The sequence below is a fragment of the Drosophila bipectinata genome, chromosome 4 (genome assembly GCF_030179905.1).
Source record: "Drosophila bipectinata strain 14024-0381.07 chromosome 4, DbipHiC1v2, whole genome shotgun sequence".
In the NCBI taxonomy this organism is placed as follows: domain Eukaryota; kingdom Metazoa; phylum Arthropoda; class Insecta; order Diptera; family Drosophilidae; genus Drosophila; species Drosophila bipectinata.
In genome coordinates this window covers 15,116,016-15,132,560 of record NC_091740.1, presented here as the reverse complement: position 1 = coordinate 15,132,560, position 16,545 = coordinate 15,116,016, and the positions used below count along the sequence as shown (strand labels likewise).

The 16,545-nt window shown below is 34.7% G+C and overlaps 1 protein-coding gene across 7 annotated transcripts in view; it reads left to right on the top strand.

Moving 5' to 3' along the window:
* The window catches only part of PMCA (plasma membrane calcium-transporting ATPase 3), a 138,575-nt gene that overhangs the window by 96,022 nt on the left and 26,008 nt on the right, over positions 1-16,545 (top strand). For 3 of the 7 annotated variants that reach the window (XM_043213477.2, XM_043213476.2, XM_043213478.2), the window contains exon 17: positions 10,388-13,053. The exons of the other annotated variants lie outside the window; for them this stretch is intronic. In XM_043213477.2, coding sequence (XP_043069412.1) covers positions 10,388-10,819 — 432 coding nt within the window. In that variant the 3' untranslated portion in view covers positions 10,820-13,053. Of the gene's footprint in view, positions 1-10,387; positions 13,054-16,545 lie in introns of those variants that run through there. 7 annotated transcript variants of the gene reach the window in all.

Below are 16,545 nucleotides of genomic sequence, written 5' to 3'. Positions count from 1 at the left end.
AAATAAATTGAGTGAGATAGAATGCTGAGACGAAAATTAATGAATGAGTGAGTGTGACTGTGTAGGTCTCACTCGCACAACATTCGGGGGATGAAAACCGAATTGAATGAGTTAGAGTTACAGTTCGCATTCGAATTGTTTCGAATGCATTCTAGAATGTACGATACAACTATGCATATTTGCCTGTATTTTTAGACGCTGATAATAAAATAATTCAAAAGTGAATTAAGTCATTGATTTTTTTTCCAGAAATATTCATTGTGTGTGATTATTTTACATATTTTACTTATATAAATGTAAAAATATTTTCAATATTTATGAATAAATAATTTTTCAGCACAATTTTGCCGCTAAAAAAATTTGCAAAATAATTTAATTTGGAAAAACTAAACAATAAACACTAAGAAAATAATAATAACAGTTAAAAACCAAAGTAAAAAAACACTATCATAATTCACCTTTCGGTAAATTCCCTCATTATTAAAGAAGTATTTAAGAAGCGTTTTGCGCAACAGAAGAAAATAAATGAATGCATAGAGTGTGTTAAAAACCATTCGAGACATTCGGCTGCATTCCTCATTCCAAAAGCACTCTTTTTACTTCCCACCCCAACTCACTCTGTTTCAAAGCAAGAGAATGCCCATGAGTTACAATGCTCTCTCACTCTCTCACTCCCTCTCATTCAATTCGTTGTGTCTCTTGCACTCATTCATTCTATTCCATTCGGATGTATTCTATGGCTGAGGCAATAAGAATGTATTCCTGCAGACCTCTAATATATAGTTTGGCACTAAAGAAATAGTTTTTAACTATAGAAATAGTTTGGCATCAAAAGTTGTTCAAAAAACTTCAAGTACTTCAACTTCAACTTCGTGGGCGTTGTAGGAGTCTCCACGCCAAATCCAATAGCTCTTTCTTTTATAGTCTCTTGAGATCCACGCGTTCATACGGATAGACCGACGGATGGACAGACGGACATAGCTATATCGACTCGGCGGATCAAGAATATATATACTTTATGGGGTCGGGGATGATTCCTTCTCTATGTTACATACATTCACACGACTAAATATATCCTTGTACTCTACGAGTACCGGGTATAAAGAAATACATTAAGTATTGACTGTTAAATGCCGCTGATTGACGCATCGTTTCATATCCCATGCCCAAGGGGGCCGTGAGATTGAGCCATCACGGCAGGTGCTCACATTAAACACGACAGACTTTCATACCCTTATATGTACACTGCTCGCCACTTGAATAGGACACCTCTAAACTAGATTTTATAACTTTAATTGCTGCCAAGCCAAGCCATCTAGGAACATAATTTTATTTTTTTAGTCAAGTTAATTTAAATCTAGTAGTGTTGCAAAAATTACAATATTTTTCAAAAGTTGTAAGTATAAAAAAAAAATTGTTAAACTATTAGTAACCAATTGTGCAGTCTTCATTTTGCGCCACTTGATTAGGACACTTACCAAAAAAAATTTTTAGAATTTTCAAACTTTATTCAAAAATTAATATTACTTAATATATTCTAGTTTAAGGTATTTTGCAACAAAAAAAAATTTTTGTATTATGTGTTGAGCCACCTTTGTTTCCCAAAACTTCGCACATTCGGTTTGGAAGGGATGCGTATAATTTTTCCAAATAGCTCAACGTAATCGAGTCCCATGCTAATTTGATAGCTGCCATAAGCTCGGGAACGCTCGAATATTGCTGGCCGGATCCATATACTTCACGTGTTAGCCATCCCCACACATTCTCAATGATGTTTAAGTCCGGCGAATATGGTGGCCACTTGGTACCTCCACTTCTTGGCTTGTTATATACGAATTAACTATCCGAGCCGTATGTATTGGGGCATTATCGTGTTGAAAAATTCATTTTAAATTTTCGAAAAGTGTTTGGAAGTGGGGAAAGCCCTCTTTCAATATTGCATTATAGCTTAATGCATTCATGGTAGTTTTAACAAATTTAAGCTGACAGGTGCCATAATAAGAAATGGCCCCCCACACCATAATACCTCCAGCACTGCTGTGCAACTTATCAAGATGGTGTGGTTCTTTTCGAAGATCATGAAAATAGTAGCTGTAGCCATCTGGACCCTCCAAATTAAACTTTTTTTCGTCTGAAAAGACGACACGATGCCACTCCGAAGTCCAGGTCACATGTGCGCGAGCGAAATCAAGGCGTTGCAGCTTCCGAACCAGGTTAAGAGGTGGCTTCTTCTTGATTTTTAGTCTCTTCAGGTGTGGAACATTATTGATGACTCGACGCATGGTTGTCAAACTTGCTTTGACGTCACATTTATGTCTTATCTTTCCCCTTCATGTTTTTGCCATAATTATCCTCATTATTTAAAAAATTGGTTACCACGTGACGGCTCCTGTCGATTTTTTTAGCTATTTTGGCAATAGATAAGCCAGAATCCTTGTAGGCTTGGATTTTGCCTTTCTCCGCCTCAGATAATGAAGTGCCACGCCCCATTTTTACTTTTTAAATTAATTTACTCTTGAATTAAATGAAAAAGCCCAAGTAACTTGAATTTCGCGTGTTTGTGCGAACGATACCGACAAAATAAAATGCATGTTCTATTCAAGTGGCGCAAAAATTTCATTGTACTTTTACGAATGCTCACAAAAAGTGCACACAACTTTATAACGGTTCTATTCCAAATCTTGGAATATACCAGAAAGAGCGAAGAAAGTGTGGACACAGATAATATGCAAAAATTCCGTTATTTTATTATTTCGTTTTCGAATTATGAGTCGATGTAAAGGAAGCATACAGGGTGTCCTATTCAAGTCCTATTCAGTGTACCATTGTATGTTCATGCTGTATGGTTAGTGCTTATACTCTACGAGTACCGGTTATAAAAATCTTTACATATATATTTTTTTGGAAATTGAATGAAGTTCCGATTCGGAACGTAGGGTTCGGGAACCAAATTTTTCCCAAGGTCAATTTTTACTTCACTATAGATTTGGGATTTAATTAAAATAAAGATTTTTGGTTAAATCTTGCAAACTACTTAGAGGAAGAAGTCTGAATTAGAGAATAATTAAGCATAAAATCCTCATACCCCATATCTCGCAAAGAAACCTTTTCTTTTGTGCACTTCAAAAACCAATATTTCTTTGAAAAAAATAAGATATTTTATACAATTTTTTTTTATGAAAATTGGGACATTAATTAAACTACAAACAAAAAAACAATTATTTTTAACTTTATTTCTGGAACTGGCCATTTTTATTTCCATCCATTCCCCACACTTCTTTCCATAATTTTTAAAAAAATTGAATCAGAAGTTAGTTTTAGTATTTTTTAACTGCTCAAAATGTATAAATAAATAGATAATTTCCATATCGGCTATTCCGGCGGATGGTCAACCAGGACCGAAAAAATAAATGTCCATATTCCTCGATTCTTCATAATCTATTGGATTCATAGCATATCTCAGCTTTTTTTTTTTTTTTTTAAAAAACTTAAAAATTAAAAAAAATTTAATTTTCACCTTTTTTTTTTTACTTTTAAAGACATTTTTATGTTTTATTTCTCAAAGAAAACATATGATCTTGCTCTTTTGTACGTGTTTGCTCTTTTTGTACTAAATCTCTTAACAATCTAATAAGACGAGAAAAATTCAAAGAGAGCGAAAAAATCTTCAATTACCTCTTAATTTGTACTTTGATTCTTATCTATGTTCTAATCGTATGTTCGCGACCCAAAACCGTACAACGTACGTATAAAAAATAATATTATTTAAAAAAAATTTTTTTTTTTTGCCAAGCTTATAAATATTTGTAGATGGATAAAAGAAGTGACAATTTAAATTAAAATTTAATTTTTAATAAACAAAAAAAAAATTTTTATATGTTGATAAATCGTACGTTCGCAACCCGTACTTAATTTAATTAAAAAAAAAAATTAAGGGAGATATTTAATTGGGAATATACTCGATAGAAAGCTACATGCCTCTATTTTAAAAGTAAAGTTATTGCATTAAAATATTCCATTCCAATTCGCAGATTTTTTGATTTTGCTAGAGCAAGCTAAAACCGACTTCCATTTCGCGTACGTTCATGTGTCAATCATGTTTTTTGCCAATATTATGAAATGAAAAATCCATTAGAACCATAATTTACACTAAGAAAAGAACTCACCAAATGCTATCGGAAACAAAAAAAATTCAGAAAATGTTTTTTTCTTTAATTGTTTGGCACTAATTGCGTTCGAACGGACGTTCGCGACCCCAGGAAATGCCCATATTTAACTTCTGAATTTGTAAGATAATAGAATTTTAAAAACAAGAAGATTTTAAAATTTCTAATATTATTTTCAATTTCAAAATATTTCACTCCTATGTACATTCGCAATTCGCACATCTAATCGCAATTTTTTGTTGTATTTTCTTACTACATATAAATAAATAGTAAATATATACACGAATGATTAATTTCAAAATAATGTTTCATATACAGAATAGTTTTATTTATTAGGCCTTACTTGCATTATTTTTATAAAAAGTAATTTTATAATTTTTGTTTAAAGCCAGCGGATCAAATACGGGAAACACGAGTGTAATTCAAACTTAAAAAAAAAATAAATATTATAAAATTAATACTATTGCCTTTTCAATTTGTAAATTTTCTTAATAGAATTGAAAATATGGAATAATTTTTACAGAATTATAAAAAAATTGTTACGGCTATGGGTTAAAAGGAAAATGAAAAAAAGAAAAATATGTTTACTTTGTTATTAAATAAATGATAAAACAGTAATCAAACATTTATCAAAAATGAAAAACTCAAGAAAGTCTAGTTAATTTATAGTAAAATAATTTTATGAATAATAACTTAATGTTTACAATTTTTGTAACGGACACAACTGTTAAATTACTACAATTAATCGGACAAAGGTATCAACATAAGCAGAATAGTTATCATCAATTTGAACTACTCAAACAAGCAACGCCAACAACAACCCCAAAAGTATGTTTTTCTTAATTATAAACTATTCTATCATTTAATAAAAACAATGTAGCATATCAAACATGATAATGATAATGATAATTTCTTTTCTTTATTTTATATTTAAAGAAACCCCAGTTTAAATCTGTATCAATAAAAAACAAAATATACTACAATTTAAAATATTTTAATAGTTCATTTCTATTTTCAGAGTTTTATTATTATATTATTCCCAAAAACTAAATTAAAATCGGGTAACAACAAATTTTGTTTTTTTTTGTGTTTATTTTTAAACCGTTAAGAAATTTAATGGCTAAATGGCGAGCCGTAATTATGTTATAAGAACGTTACCATCCGGCTTTTATACCCGGTACTCGTAGAATGCGTGGATATTGGATACTATAAAGGACAGATAAATAATAACAATAATGTAAATTTTCTATAATTTCACCTATTTCACCAAAAAATTCGAATTCTAATTATTTCTGCTTTTGTACTGGCACTATTTTAATAATAAAATCTGCCATCTAACCTGTTTTTTTTTGTGATAAGGCTTACAAGACATGCAGTTTATTTTGACCTTAAAGTCTTTTTTTTTTTGTCAGAATGTTTTTTTAAACATTCAATTCAGTCACATGCTGCGTTTTTAATATATTAGACAAGCTTGAAATAGGAATACTGAGGATAGGAAATAATTTGCTTTGGAAATTTTTTTTATTTTTATTTTGATTTGGAAAGAAAATGGATCTTTGTATAGTCACCTATAAATTTTTGATAAAAGGTAATTAACTTTCGTCAACTTAAAGAGAACACATAGCCGAAGTTGATAAGCCCATGCAGTTAAGATATGATATATATCGCAAATGTCGGATGTCAGATTATAGTACTACAAAATTTAAAAAAGTCAAGCTTTTATCTACAAAAATACCAAAAATTGTATCAAAAAAATATATCTTCAAGCTTTATACACAAAAAATTTTTTATAAATACCAAATACCTATTTGTGATCCAATCATATGAAATTTGGTAGGTCCGACCATTTAGCAAAAAATAGAATCTGTAGAAAGTTCAAACCTTCCATCTTCAAGATCACGAAGTTTGGATCTTTTCCCATCGCTTAGTTATATGGGAGCATACAGTTATACAGTATATAGTCGGCTGATCCTTTGAATTTTAATACGTCGTATTATTTTGCCACAAATAGAATGCATAGAAAATTGGGCTTACACATTTAATGTTTTGGCTATCAAATGAGCCAAAATGGAAGCAATTGAAAGAGCTTCTAAAAAAATTTGGAAATGCTCGCACTGTCAGGGGGCCAGCAGCTCTGCGGCAGAATTTCCAATAAATCAATTATATGGAAGCTATAGGATATAGTCGGCCGAAGCCGGCGGTTCTGACTTATATACTGCGTGTAAAATGAAAGAGGGTGTGTGCAAAGTTTGAAGTCGATAGCTTTAAAACTGAGAGACTAGTTTGCGTAGACAGACAGACAGATGGACACGCTTATTAAACAACCCTCTGCAAGGGTACAAAAAACTATATATTTTATAGGTATACTTTCTGTAATGCATTTAACTCCATTCTAATTGGAGTTTCTTAATATCTTTAAATATAAACTAAAAGGATTATAATCCGTCCGAGCGGGCGAATATTTCGGACGTTTTTAAAGATAGACCTGTGATAAAACTGTGTTAAAAAAACTGTGAAAAAACTGTGTGTGTTATTTTAATTATAACTTTTTTTTAATATTCTTAAAATTCTCTCTCGTGAGCGTAAAATTGTTACTCAAGAGAAAAAATTTGGTCCGTCGCAGTTGGCGCGTCGAAATGAGCAGGTCTTTGCCGCTTAGCTCCGTGCGTAAACTTCGAATAATTACATTATAAATATTTTTCATGAAAACATGTATAATTTTATGTATTACTATTGTATAGTTTAGAACTATGGTACAGTAACTATACGTTTTCTAATATAACATCGCCGTTGATGTAATATCTTTTAACTTTTTGAAGATAAAAAGTTGAAACTTTCTATAAATTCTATTTTTGGTCGAATGATCCGACCTACCAAATTTTCTAAGGATCGGTCGTCTATATCATATAGATGCCACATAACAGGACGATCAAAAATGGTATTTGGAGAATATAATACCTTTTGTATTTTTGAAGATAGAGGACTAGGACTTTTTATACCCTTGCAGAGGGTATTATAATTTTGGTGAAAAGTGTGCAACGCAGTGAAGGAGACATCTCCGACCCTATAAAGTATATATATTCTTGATCAGGAACACCTGAGTTGATATGAGCATGTCCGTCTGTACGTCTGTCTGTCTGTCTGTCTGTTTCTACGCGAACTAGTCTCTCAGTTTTAAAGCTATCGTCTTGGAACTTTGCACACACCCTTCTTTCCTTTGCACGCAGTATATAATATACTATATACTATATATATATAGTATATATATATATACTATATATATATAGTCCTATAGCTGCCATATAACTGATTGATCGGAAAAGGTATAACTTTGGTGTTTTTAGAGTTAGAGAGTTCAAATTTGACACGAGAGCTAATTTTGGCATTACGACATGCTAAATTTCATAAGGATCGGCCGACTATATCCTATACCTGCCATACAACTGAACGATCGGAAATGACCCAACTTTCGTGTTTTTGAAGATAGAAAGCTGGAACTTAGTACAGATTCTATTTTTGTATATCCTATAGCTGCCATATAACTGAACGATCGGAAATGGTATTTGGTAGAAATATCAACTTTCGTATTTTTGAAGATAGAAGCTTGGGACTTTATTTTTAGATTTTTTATTGTAATTAATTTGCTTTATTATGATGTAATCATAAGGATCGGCCAACTATATCCGATGTTTGCGATATATATCCGGTTTTACCTGCAAGGGTATATCAACTTCGGCTCCGCCCGAAGTTAGCTTTGCTTTCTTGTTGTATCTAATTTCGTAATATTGTATTTGAATAAATTGGATTTAATATGAAATTCTAATAAGAATCGAGTTACTATGATACTAGCAATATTTTGGGTCCGCCCGAAGTTAGCTTTCCTTTCTTGTTTATCAATGCTTTGATGTTCTTTCAGGGGTAGTTTACTAAATTTCTAGAATCTGTAGTAATGGGTATACCTTGTACAGCTACAAGCAACCTTTTTTGGGTTGCTAAGAGTGGTTTTTAAAATGAAACATTTCATATTTTTTTAAACTTTTCGCGTGGCATTGAATCTGTTATAGGTGTAAGGTTTAGGTCCATGCCATTTTGAGTTTTAAAAATTTTAAAACACCCAAAAGTTCTACAAAATACCAATGCAATGTTAGAAATCCAGAACACCCTCTGGAGATTGAGATGGCTTTTCTTTTTTTTGTGTTTTTGAAGATAGAAAGCTAGAACTTACAGATTATATTTTTGGTCAGTTAATCCGACCTACCAAATTTCATAACGATCGGTCGACTATATCTTATAGCTGCCATATAACTGAACGATCGGAAATGGTTTTTGGTGAAAATACCAACTTTGGTATTTTTTAAGATAGAAGCTTGAGGCTTTTTTTTAAGATTTAGTATTTTAATAAATTGGGTATATTATTATATTCTCATAATGATCGGCCCACTAAATCCGATTTTTGCGATATATATCCGGTTTTAACTGCAGAGTATATCAACTTCGTCTCCACCCGAAGTTAGCTTCTTAGCTTTCTTATTTTTTATATAAAATTTAATACCACAAAATATTTATTACCACAATGGCCCAAGATTATTAGCAAAGTTAAGCTTAAATTTAGCTTTGATTTTAATTTGGGGAGTGCGGCATTCCCACTCTTTTTGGAATAACTTGGCTAAATTATCTTCAAAAGAAAATCAGCTTTATTTACCTATGATATAAAACATAAAAGTACCGTAAAGACTAAGCGTGACCCGAAAGAATGACAACGCTTACAGTTAATCGGTAAAAAGCCGAAATTGCCAAGGAGCAACGCAGGGACCCGTTATAATTCATTTGAGTTAGTTTTTTAATGCAAGTTTGACCAAATGACCACCATTGTTTTTGATGGCAATAAGTTCATTTTTCAATATGAACTATAAGCCATTTTCATGGTTGTGAAAATTATTGTAGATGAGTTAATTCATTTTTAATAACAAGAAGAAAAGAAATACCAAAATTTCTACAGTTTGAATACTTAAGTATAAGTTGAACCCCCGCCAAGAACGGCAGGGGCTTAAGAATTTATTTCAAGGCCCTATTTTTCTTTTTAAACTCTTAAAAAATTTTTGAAGATAAAAAACATTGACTTGACATAATGTTCATATGTATATTTATAAAAAAATCCTTCAAAAGAAAACCTCGCATTAATATATCAATTCCTAACAAAAAATCAAAGACAAAATCTCGTATGAGATCTCATACACAAACAATTAATAATGAACATAATGTAAATTCTATATTCTAATGTAATATGTTACTTATCAACTGGGCTGACAGCCCTTATCGCTACCTTTCCACCTTCCTAGTAGCATGTCATTTACATTTATCTGTTAGTATTAAATAAATAAATAATTAATAAATTGATTATTTAGTCGCAGAATATTCCTTCTCTTTGATACAAATGTACATCCCTCTGTACGTTTGTCTCTCTGGATGTTTGTCTGTGTGAAAGCGTGGCTATTAAAGTGTACAAGGTATAAACCTATTAGATGGTATGCAAACTCATATTAAACACTCGCACCATAGTACACATTTCACAACACAACAGTTCTGAAAAAAAAAAAAAAAAAATTTACCATTTCCAAGTGGGCAAGGTCTAACTTTTTCCGCAAGGTAAGCGGCGCTTACTTATCCTAACCATCCCAAAGAAGGAGCGCTTACTTAACCTAAAAGAAGTGGGCAGTTGCGAAGAACGGTTCTGGTAATTATAATTGAAAAATTAAAAAATAATGATTAGTTGTGAAATTTGAAAAATTGGACAATTTGAGTTGTCCTAAAAATTTGTTAAACGTGTTCAACTTGTATTTCCCTACATGAATTATGAGGACGTAAACCTAGAAAACAGTATGATGATTAATTTCTGTATGAATCAGAATTCAGATTTTCTAAAATTTTGTTGTAACCAACAGCTGTATCTTTCCAAAAATGACTGCAGATTGCTTGAGCATGATATAAAAATAATTACTTTTTTATGCACAGTTTTTATTTACTTTATTGTTGTCGTTAAGTTTCGAAAAGTTTAGTTTGTGCGTTATTACCTCTAACATATTTTTAGTGTTATAGTAATGAATTTATATATTCTTGAATAACAATTCTATATGTTTTAATCAAATTGATATTTATTTATTTTTTATTTATGTTTTTGTTCGTTTTTTCTTTTTGTTTTTGTCTAATTTTATTTGTTTCAGTTGCGTGTGGTTCGTGCTTTTCGCTCGACATTGGAAGACCTAAACGAACGACGTTCCATTCACAGCTTGCATAGCTTACGCAGTGCTAGAACGGAATTGCAAAGTCGATTAGCCGGTGGCCATTCATTGCACAATTTTAACATTTTGAGCTCCAATCACAACAAGCAGCATCAACACCATCCGCAGGGTCGAACAAGCGGGTCCAATTCTATGTTGCCGCCGGACATATCTTATATTGACGAAGATCCGCAACAACCGCGTACTGTGCACAATGGATTTATAACCCCGGCATTATCGATATCCAGAAATTTACCTGGTCCTACTTCTTCATTGAATCCAAGACTATCTGGAGTAGCAAACTCTTTAAGACAAAAAATGCGTAATAGCATTGATGAGTCACATCTAAATGAACAGCATGAGACTAGAATTTAATAGGTTTAAGCAGCTCTAAATAAGACAATAACAAAGCTATTATAGCTTAGCAGATAGAGCTGCTTTATTAAGGTGGGACATCTGAGTAACAGGCGAAAAAAATGCGGATTTTCTGGAATATTTTTTGGCCAAATGAAAAAGGCAATCGAAAATTTGTAAATGAGGTTTTATTATATTATATTTAAAGTACAAAATAAACTTTAATAAAATAAACTTTTTAATAAATCGAAAACAAAATGGCGGCCCTGCAGCCTTTATTCGTAGGCCCTATTTTATTAAAGGGTGTCCATGGCCAAACACCTAACGTCCTTAATTTTTGATCTAGAACAAAAAATCAAGTTTGGTTAGTTTCTGTACATCAACGGCTATCGACACACGTAGGATTTTTTCGATATATTAATTTTTTGCAAAATGGTGAGTGATTGAAAATAATTTTCAATTTTCACTAACAAAAAACGTTACAAAACAAAAAACAAAATTGTTGATAAAAAAAAGTAAGCAATATAAAAAAAAATCCTACGTGTGTCGATAGACATAAGTATTCTGAGTATACTGTAAAAATTTTAGATCGATAGGTTAAGAGTTGTTCTCAAAAGCGGTTTCGAGAAAAACGCGTTTAAAGTTTAAAGTACTGTGGGATATACCTGTGAGGCATCTCCGCAAAATGGAACATTTCGACACTTGGACACGTTTGCCGGACTCTATCTTTGGATATGTTATTTTTAAGACCGTAAAGAATTTTTGAAGCGAAAAAAAAATTTTCGATTTTTTCAAAACTCTATTCAGATGTTCCCCCTTAACTTGACGGGAATGAAAATGGCTTTTTACTTAATTGTATAAATGAACTCCAGCATAAGTGCTTTTTATTAATTTTAATCATGTCCTTGTCAACACAGTTTAATACTGTTAAATAATTGTAAATAGAAAAATATAAACGAAAATTTTATTTTGAATTTAAAATTTTAATTTCTTATAAAATACTCCAAACCATAAAACTTAACGCTCTCGAATTTCCTTTATGTACTTTTATGTACTGTAATAAATGAGTAAATATTCTGAAAAAAAGAAAAAACTTATGTTAAGCATGAACTTTGTATTATTTTCCTTTTTTTATGTTCCAAATTAAACAATTTTTCCTAATTTTTATTACTAATCAGAGTGTTCAATTTTTTAGATAATATATTTATTTCACTAAAATGACTAATTACTAAATAATAATTAAATAACAAAAAATTGTGTTCAGGCACGGGTTATTATCAAAATAATTACATACATACATATATATATAATTATTTCATTTAATTAATAAAGTGATAAATCAAAAGGGTTGTTTTTGTTAGATATTTTACAACAAAGTTAATAAAACATCTTCTGAAAAAAAATTGAAAAAAAATTGTTATTGAGAAAAAATTGTAATTATAAATTTTACCATTACAAGTTGTTATACTCTTGCAGAGAATGTTACAGTTTTGGTGTGCAACGCAGGAAAGAAACATCTCCGACCGTATATATTCTTGATCAGGATCACCTCATGAGTTGATATTAGCATGTCCGTTTGTCTGTCCATCTATCTGTTTCGAAGCAAGCTAGTCTCTCTGTTTTCAAGCTATCGACTTAAAACTTTGCACACACCCTTCTTTCCTTTGCGCGCAGTATATATATGAAAGGAAATACGGCCGGAATCGACCGACTATATCATATGGGTTTGATCGGAAATGCCATAATAACTGATTGATCAGAAATACAAAAATACACCTTCTGTCAAAAAAGTACCGGGACTGGATTAATTAAAACGCCTGTGCTAAACCGATTTCGGAAATTTTTTTTTGTTATGTTGCTAACGCTTTTCTGCATTATTAAGTAAAGTTTGAGTGCGATCTGTGAAGTAGTTGGTTTACAGTCGCTGGTTACGCCAGTCTATGTTCTGATTCGGAGAGGTCTCCTTCACTGCGTTGCACACTTTTGACCAAAATTATAATATAATTGCAAGGGTATAAAAAAGCATTAAGGAGTAAACATGGTAGACGATATTCGCTTGAATTTATAATATTTTGATTAAAAATTTTATTTTTGTTAAAGTATGATGATAAATCCTCAGGGTCGTACATTTTGTAAGATGTTGATTATTAGAATGCAGAGATGAAAATAAATCATTCAGTGCGGCTGTGTAGGGCTCAATCGCACACTAAAACATTACTTATTTCTTAAATAAAATATACTTTTCGGCTCGTTTATTATTCTTGTTTCTGACTTTTCAGTATGCCTCACCAAAATGTAATTCTACTCCATTCAAAAGTATTCAATGTCTGGGACATATATCAAGAAAGGAAAGCTTAATTCGGGGAGTACCATCGCTCTAATGTTAAAAAAAGCTATGGCATTTTCGCTCAATCAGTTATATGGCAGTTACAGGTTAGTCGATCGCGGCGTTCCGCTATAGATATGTATATACTGCGTGCAAAGAAAAGGAGAATGGGCGCAATAGGCGAAACACACAAATTATTAACCGACTGACAAGCGAACATGTTTATAGCGACTTAGGAGGTTCTCCTGGTCAAGAATATATATACTTTAAAGCAGGGGTGCTCTGCATGCGGCATGCGGAACACTCCCATACAATTCAAAAAATCACCAATACAGTGGTGTGATACATTTTTTTTAGCGTCGGTACACTGAAAAAGTACTGAGTACTGAGGGGTTTAAAATAATATCATTAAAAAAATATATTGTAAATATTTAGCAATGAAAAAATTCCATAAACTTTTTACAACTTCCTATTATTATTCTTTGACAAATAATAAATACTTTCACATATAAGCATAGCTTCTTAAGAAAAGTTCTACGAAAAAGAAATGCATTGCTTGAAGTCCATTCTGGCAGAAACAAAAACAAGAATATATATCTTTCAGTGAAAAGTTTTCGGCACTTCCAACAACAAAATGCGTTCGGATTAGCACAATTGAGAAGACTAGGGGAAACACGATAAATTGTTATTGGATTTGCCCTTTGCCTATGTTGAAAGTCACACATATATATTTATTTTTATTTGTTTTTTGTCATACCCTTGCAGAGGTATTATAATTTTGTCCAAAAGTGTGCAACGCAGTGAAGGAGACATCTCCGACCCTATAAAGTATATATATTCTTGATCAGGAACACCTGAGTTGATATGAGCATGTCCGTCTGTCCGTCTGTCTGTTTCTACGCAAACTAGTCTTTCAGTTTTAAAGCTATCGACTTTAAACTTTGCGCACACCCTTATTTCCTTTGCACGGAGTATATAAGTCGGAACGGCCGGGATCGGCCGACTATATCCTATAGCTGCCATAAAACTGATTGATCGGAACAGGTATAAGTTTGGTGTTTTAAGAGAGAGTTTAAATTTTACATGAGAGCTACTTTCGGCAAAATAATACGACATGCCAAATTTCATAAGGATCGGCCGACTATATCCTATAGCTGCCATATAACTGAACGATCGGAAATGGTATTTGGTTGAAATATCAACTTTCGTATTTTTGAAGATAGGAGCTTGGGACTTTTTTTTAGACTTTTTATTGTACTTTTTTGGTTTTATTATGATGTAATCATAAGGATCGGCCCACTAAATCCGATTTTTGCGATATATATCCGGTTTTAACTGCAAGGGTATATCAACTTCGGCTCCGCCCGAAGTTAGCTTTCCTTTCTTGTTTTATTATAACAGGGTTGAATTTGTTTAAAACTGTCCAACAGGGAAAACCATTAAATATTGACAGAAAACTTGGCTTAAGTGTAACTTAAAGTTAGAGGTAGAAAAAGAGGAATAGGAATAAGAATGTCTTAGAGTTATTCCGGGTGAGGTCCAGCGGTCCAGCATGAGTTCTGTGCAGCCTCCGCATCTGTCCGCTGTTGTCGAAGAGAGTGGTCGCCAACTCATTGGGGTGGTTGTGTAGCCTCTGGATGTACTTGCTGCTGCTTCTTTGTATCTCCTCCTTCACCCTTGGGAAGCCAAGCACCTCGTGGATTGTCTGGTTGTCGTGGTAGACATGGGCCCCAGTGACGATACGGAGTGCTCTATTTTCAAATGTCTGGATAGTCCGAATATTAGTCTTGCTGGCCGTGCCCCAAAGTTGGATCCCGTATGTCCAAATTGGCCGAATAATCGCCTTGTAGATCAGAATTTTCGAAGAGGTCCTCAACTTCGACCTCCTACCTATCAGCCAATAGTACGCCTTTAATCTTACTTCACACTGCTTTCGATATTTGGCTAGGTGAAGCTTTCTAGTAAGCCTCCTGTCTAGTGTGTAGCCCAGGTATCTTGGGTTTTCTACCTGCGGGATGGGGGAGCTGTTGCGGTGGACCGTTGGGTAATTTCGTTGACAGAGAGAAAATGAGGTGGCGGTGGATTTATCGTTATTCACTTGAATACTCTGCCAATTGCCGAGAAGATCTAGTTGCTCCTGCATGACAGCACCTGCTTTTTTAGCGTTTTCAGCAGCGGTCAGGAAGGCGGTATCGTCCGCAGAGGTGGCTGCCATTATGTTGGGGTTCCGCGAGGCTGGGAGATCGGCCGTGTAGACATTGTATAATAAAGGGCCCAGCACGCTGCCTTGAGAAACTCCGGCGCGGACCTACCTGAGTCCGGAAGTGGCCTCTCCACATCTGTTGGTGGGGGGCGTTGCTGCCGCAAAAGAATCCGGAAAAAATGAAGATTAAATAAAAAGTCGGGGGCGTCTTCGGATTATACGCGTTCAGCTTTATTCGCTGCTTGCAAGAGATTGACAAAAACTTAACTAGTACAATAAAACGGACGATCGATGACGGCCGACGAGAAAGCGAGAGTGCATAAAGGGTCGAGCGCGGATGTGCTCTTAAGTTTAGCTGAGCGGCGGCCCAACGGCCCCTCACATAAACATCCCACCCCCCTTGCAATCACTCGGCTTGTAACAGATCCCTCGTCGTTACGGCTGATAGGGTGGGCGCAGCGGCCGCGTCCTGCGGGGGCCCTCGACGAGAGGCGGAAAATTGCTATGACGCGGGCGGACGAGCGGTGGACGGCACCCAATGAGTGGCGGACGAAAGCCGTGGAGCGCTTTACGACTGTCGGCCAGTGGCGGAAGAATGCCGAGGAGTCGCCGACGAGCGCCGGGAAGTCCGTGGACGTGGATCAGCTTGTGAGTTTCGGAAAGTGGCGGACGAAAGCAGTGGAGCGCTTGACGACTGCCGGCCAGTAGCGGAAGAATGCCGAGGAGTTGCCGACGAGCGCCAGAAAGTCGATGGTGCATCGGCTTGTGAGTGCCGGAAAGTGGCGGACGAAGGCCGAGAAGCACCCGAACCGCGCCGGGAGTTGGCGGACAACGGCCGAGCGCCAGCGGAGACACTCCGTGTACTGTCTTCCGCGCTTCGTGACCGGTGCTCCTCTTGACGTGCCTTGCGCCTAGCCCACGGCTTCTCCACGAGGTGCAGCAGCGTGTGGTGATCCTGACCACACGTCTTACAGCCGTCCCCACGCCGACAGGATCCGTCGGAGTGCTCGTGGGCCAGGCAGCTCGAGCACTACCGGTTCACAAGAACCGCTCGGAGCCGCTTCTCGCCACTAAGGCGTAGGACGCGCCGACACTTCTTCAATGGATGGATCTCATTGCAGACTCGGCAACGGTAGGATTGTATACCTCGAGTACATCTGCTCTCCAGTGACTGGGCGTTGCGTGGGCGTGGCGACATCGTGCTGAATATGACCTTGG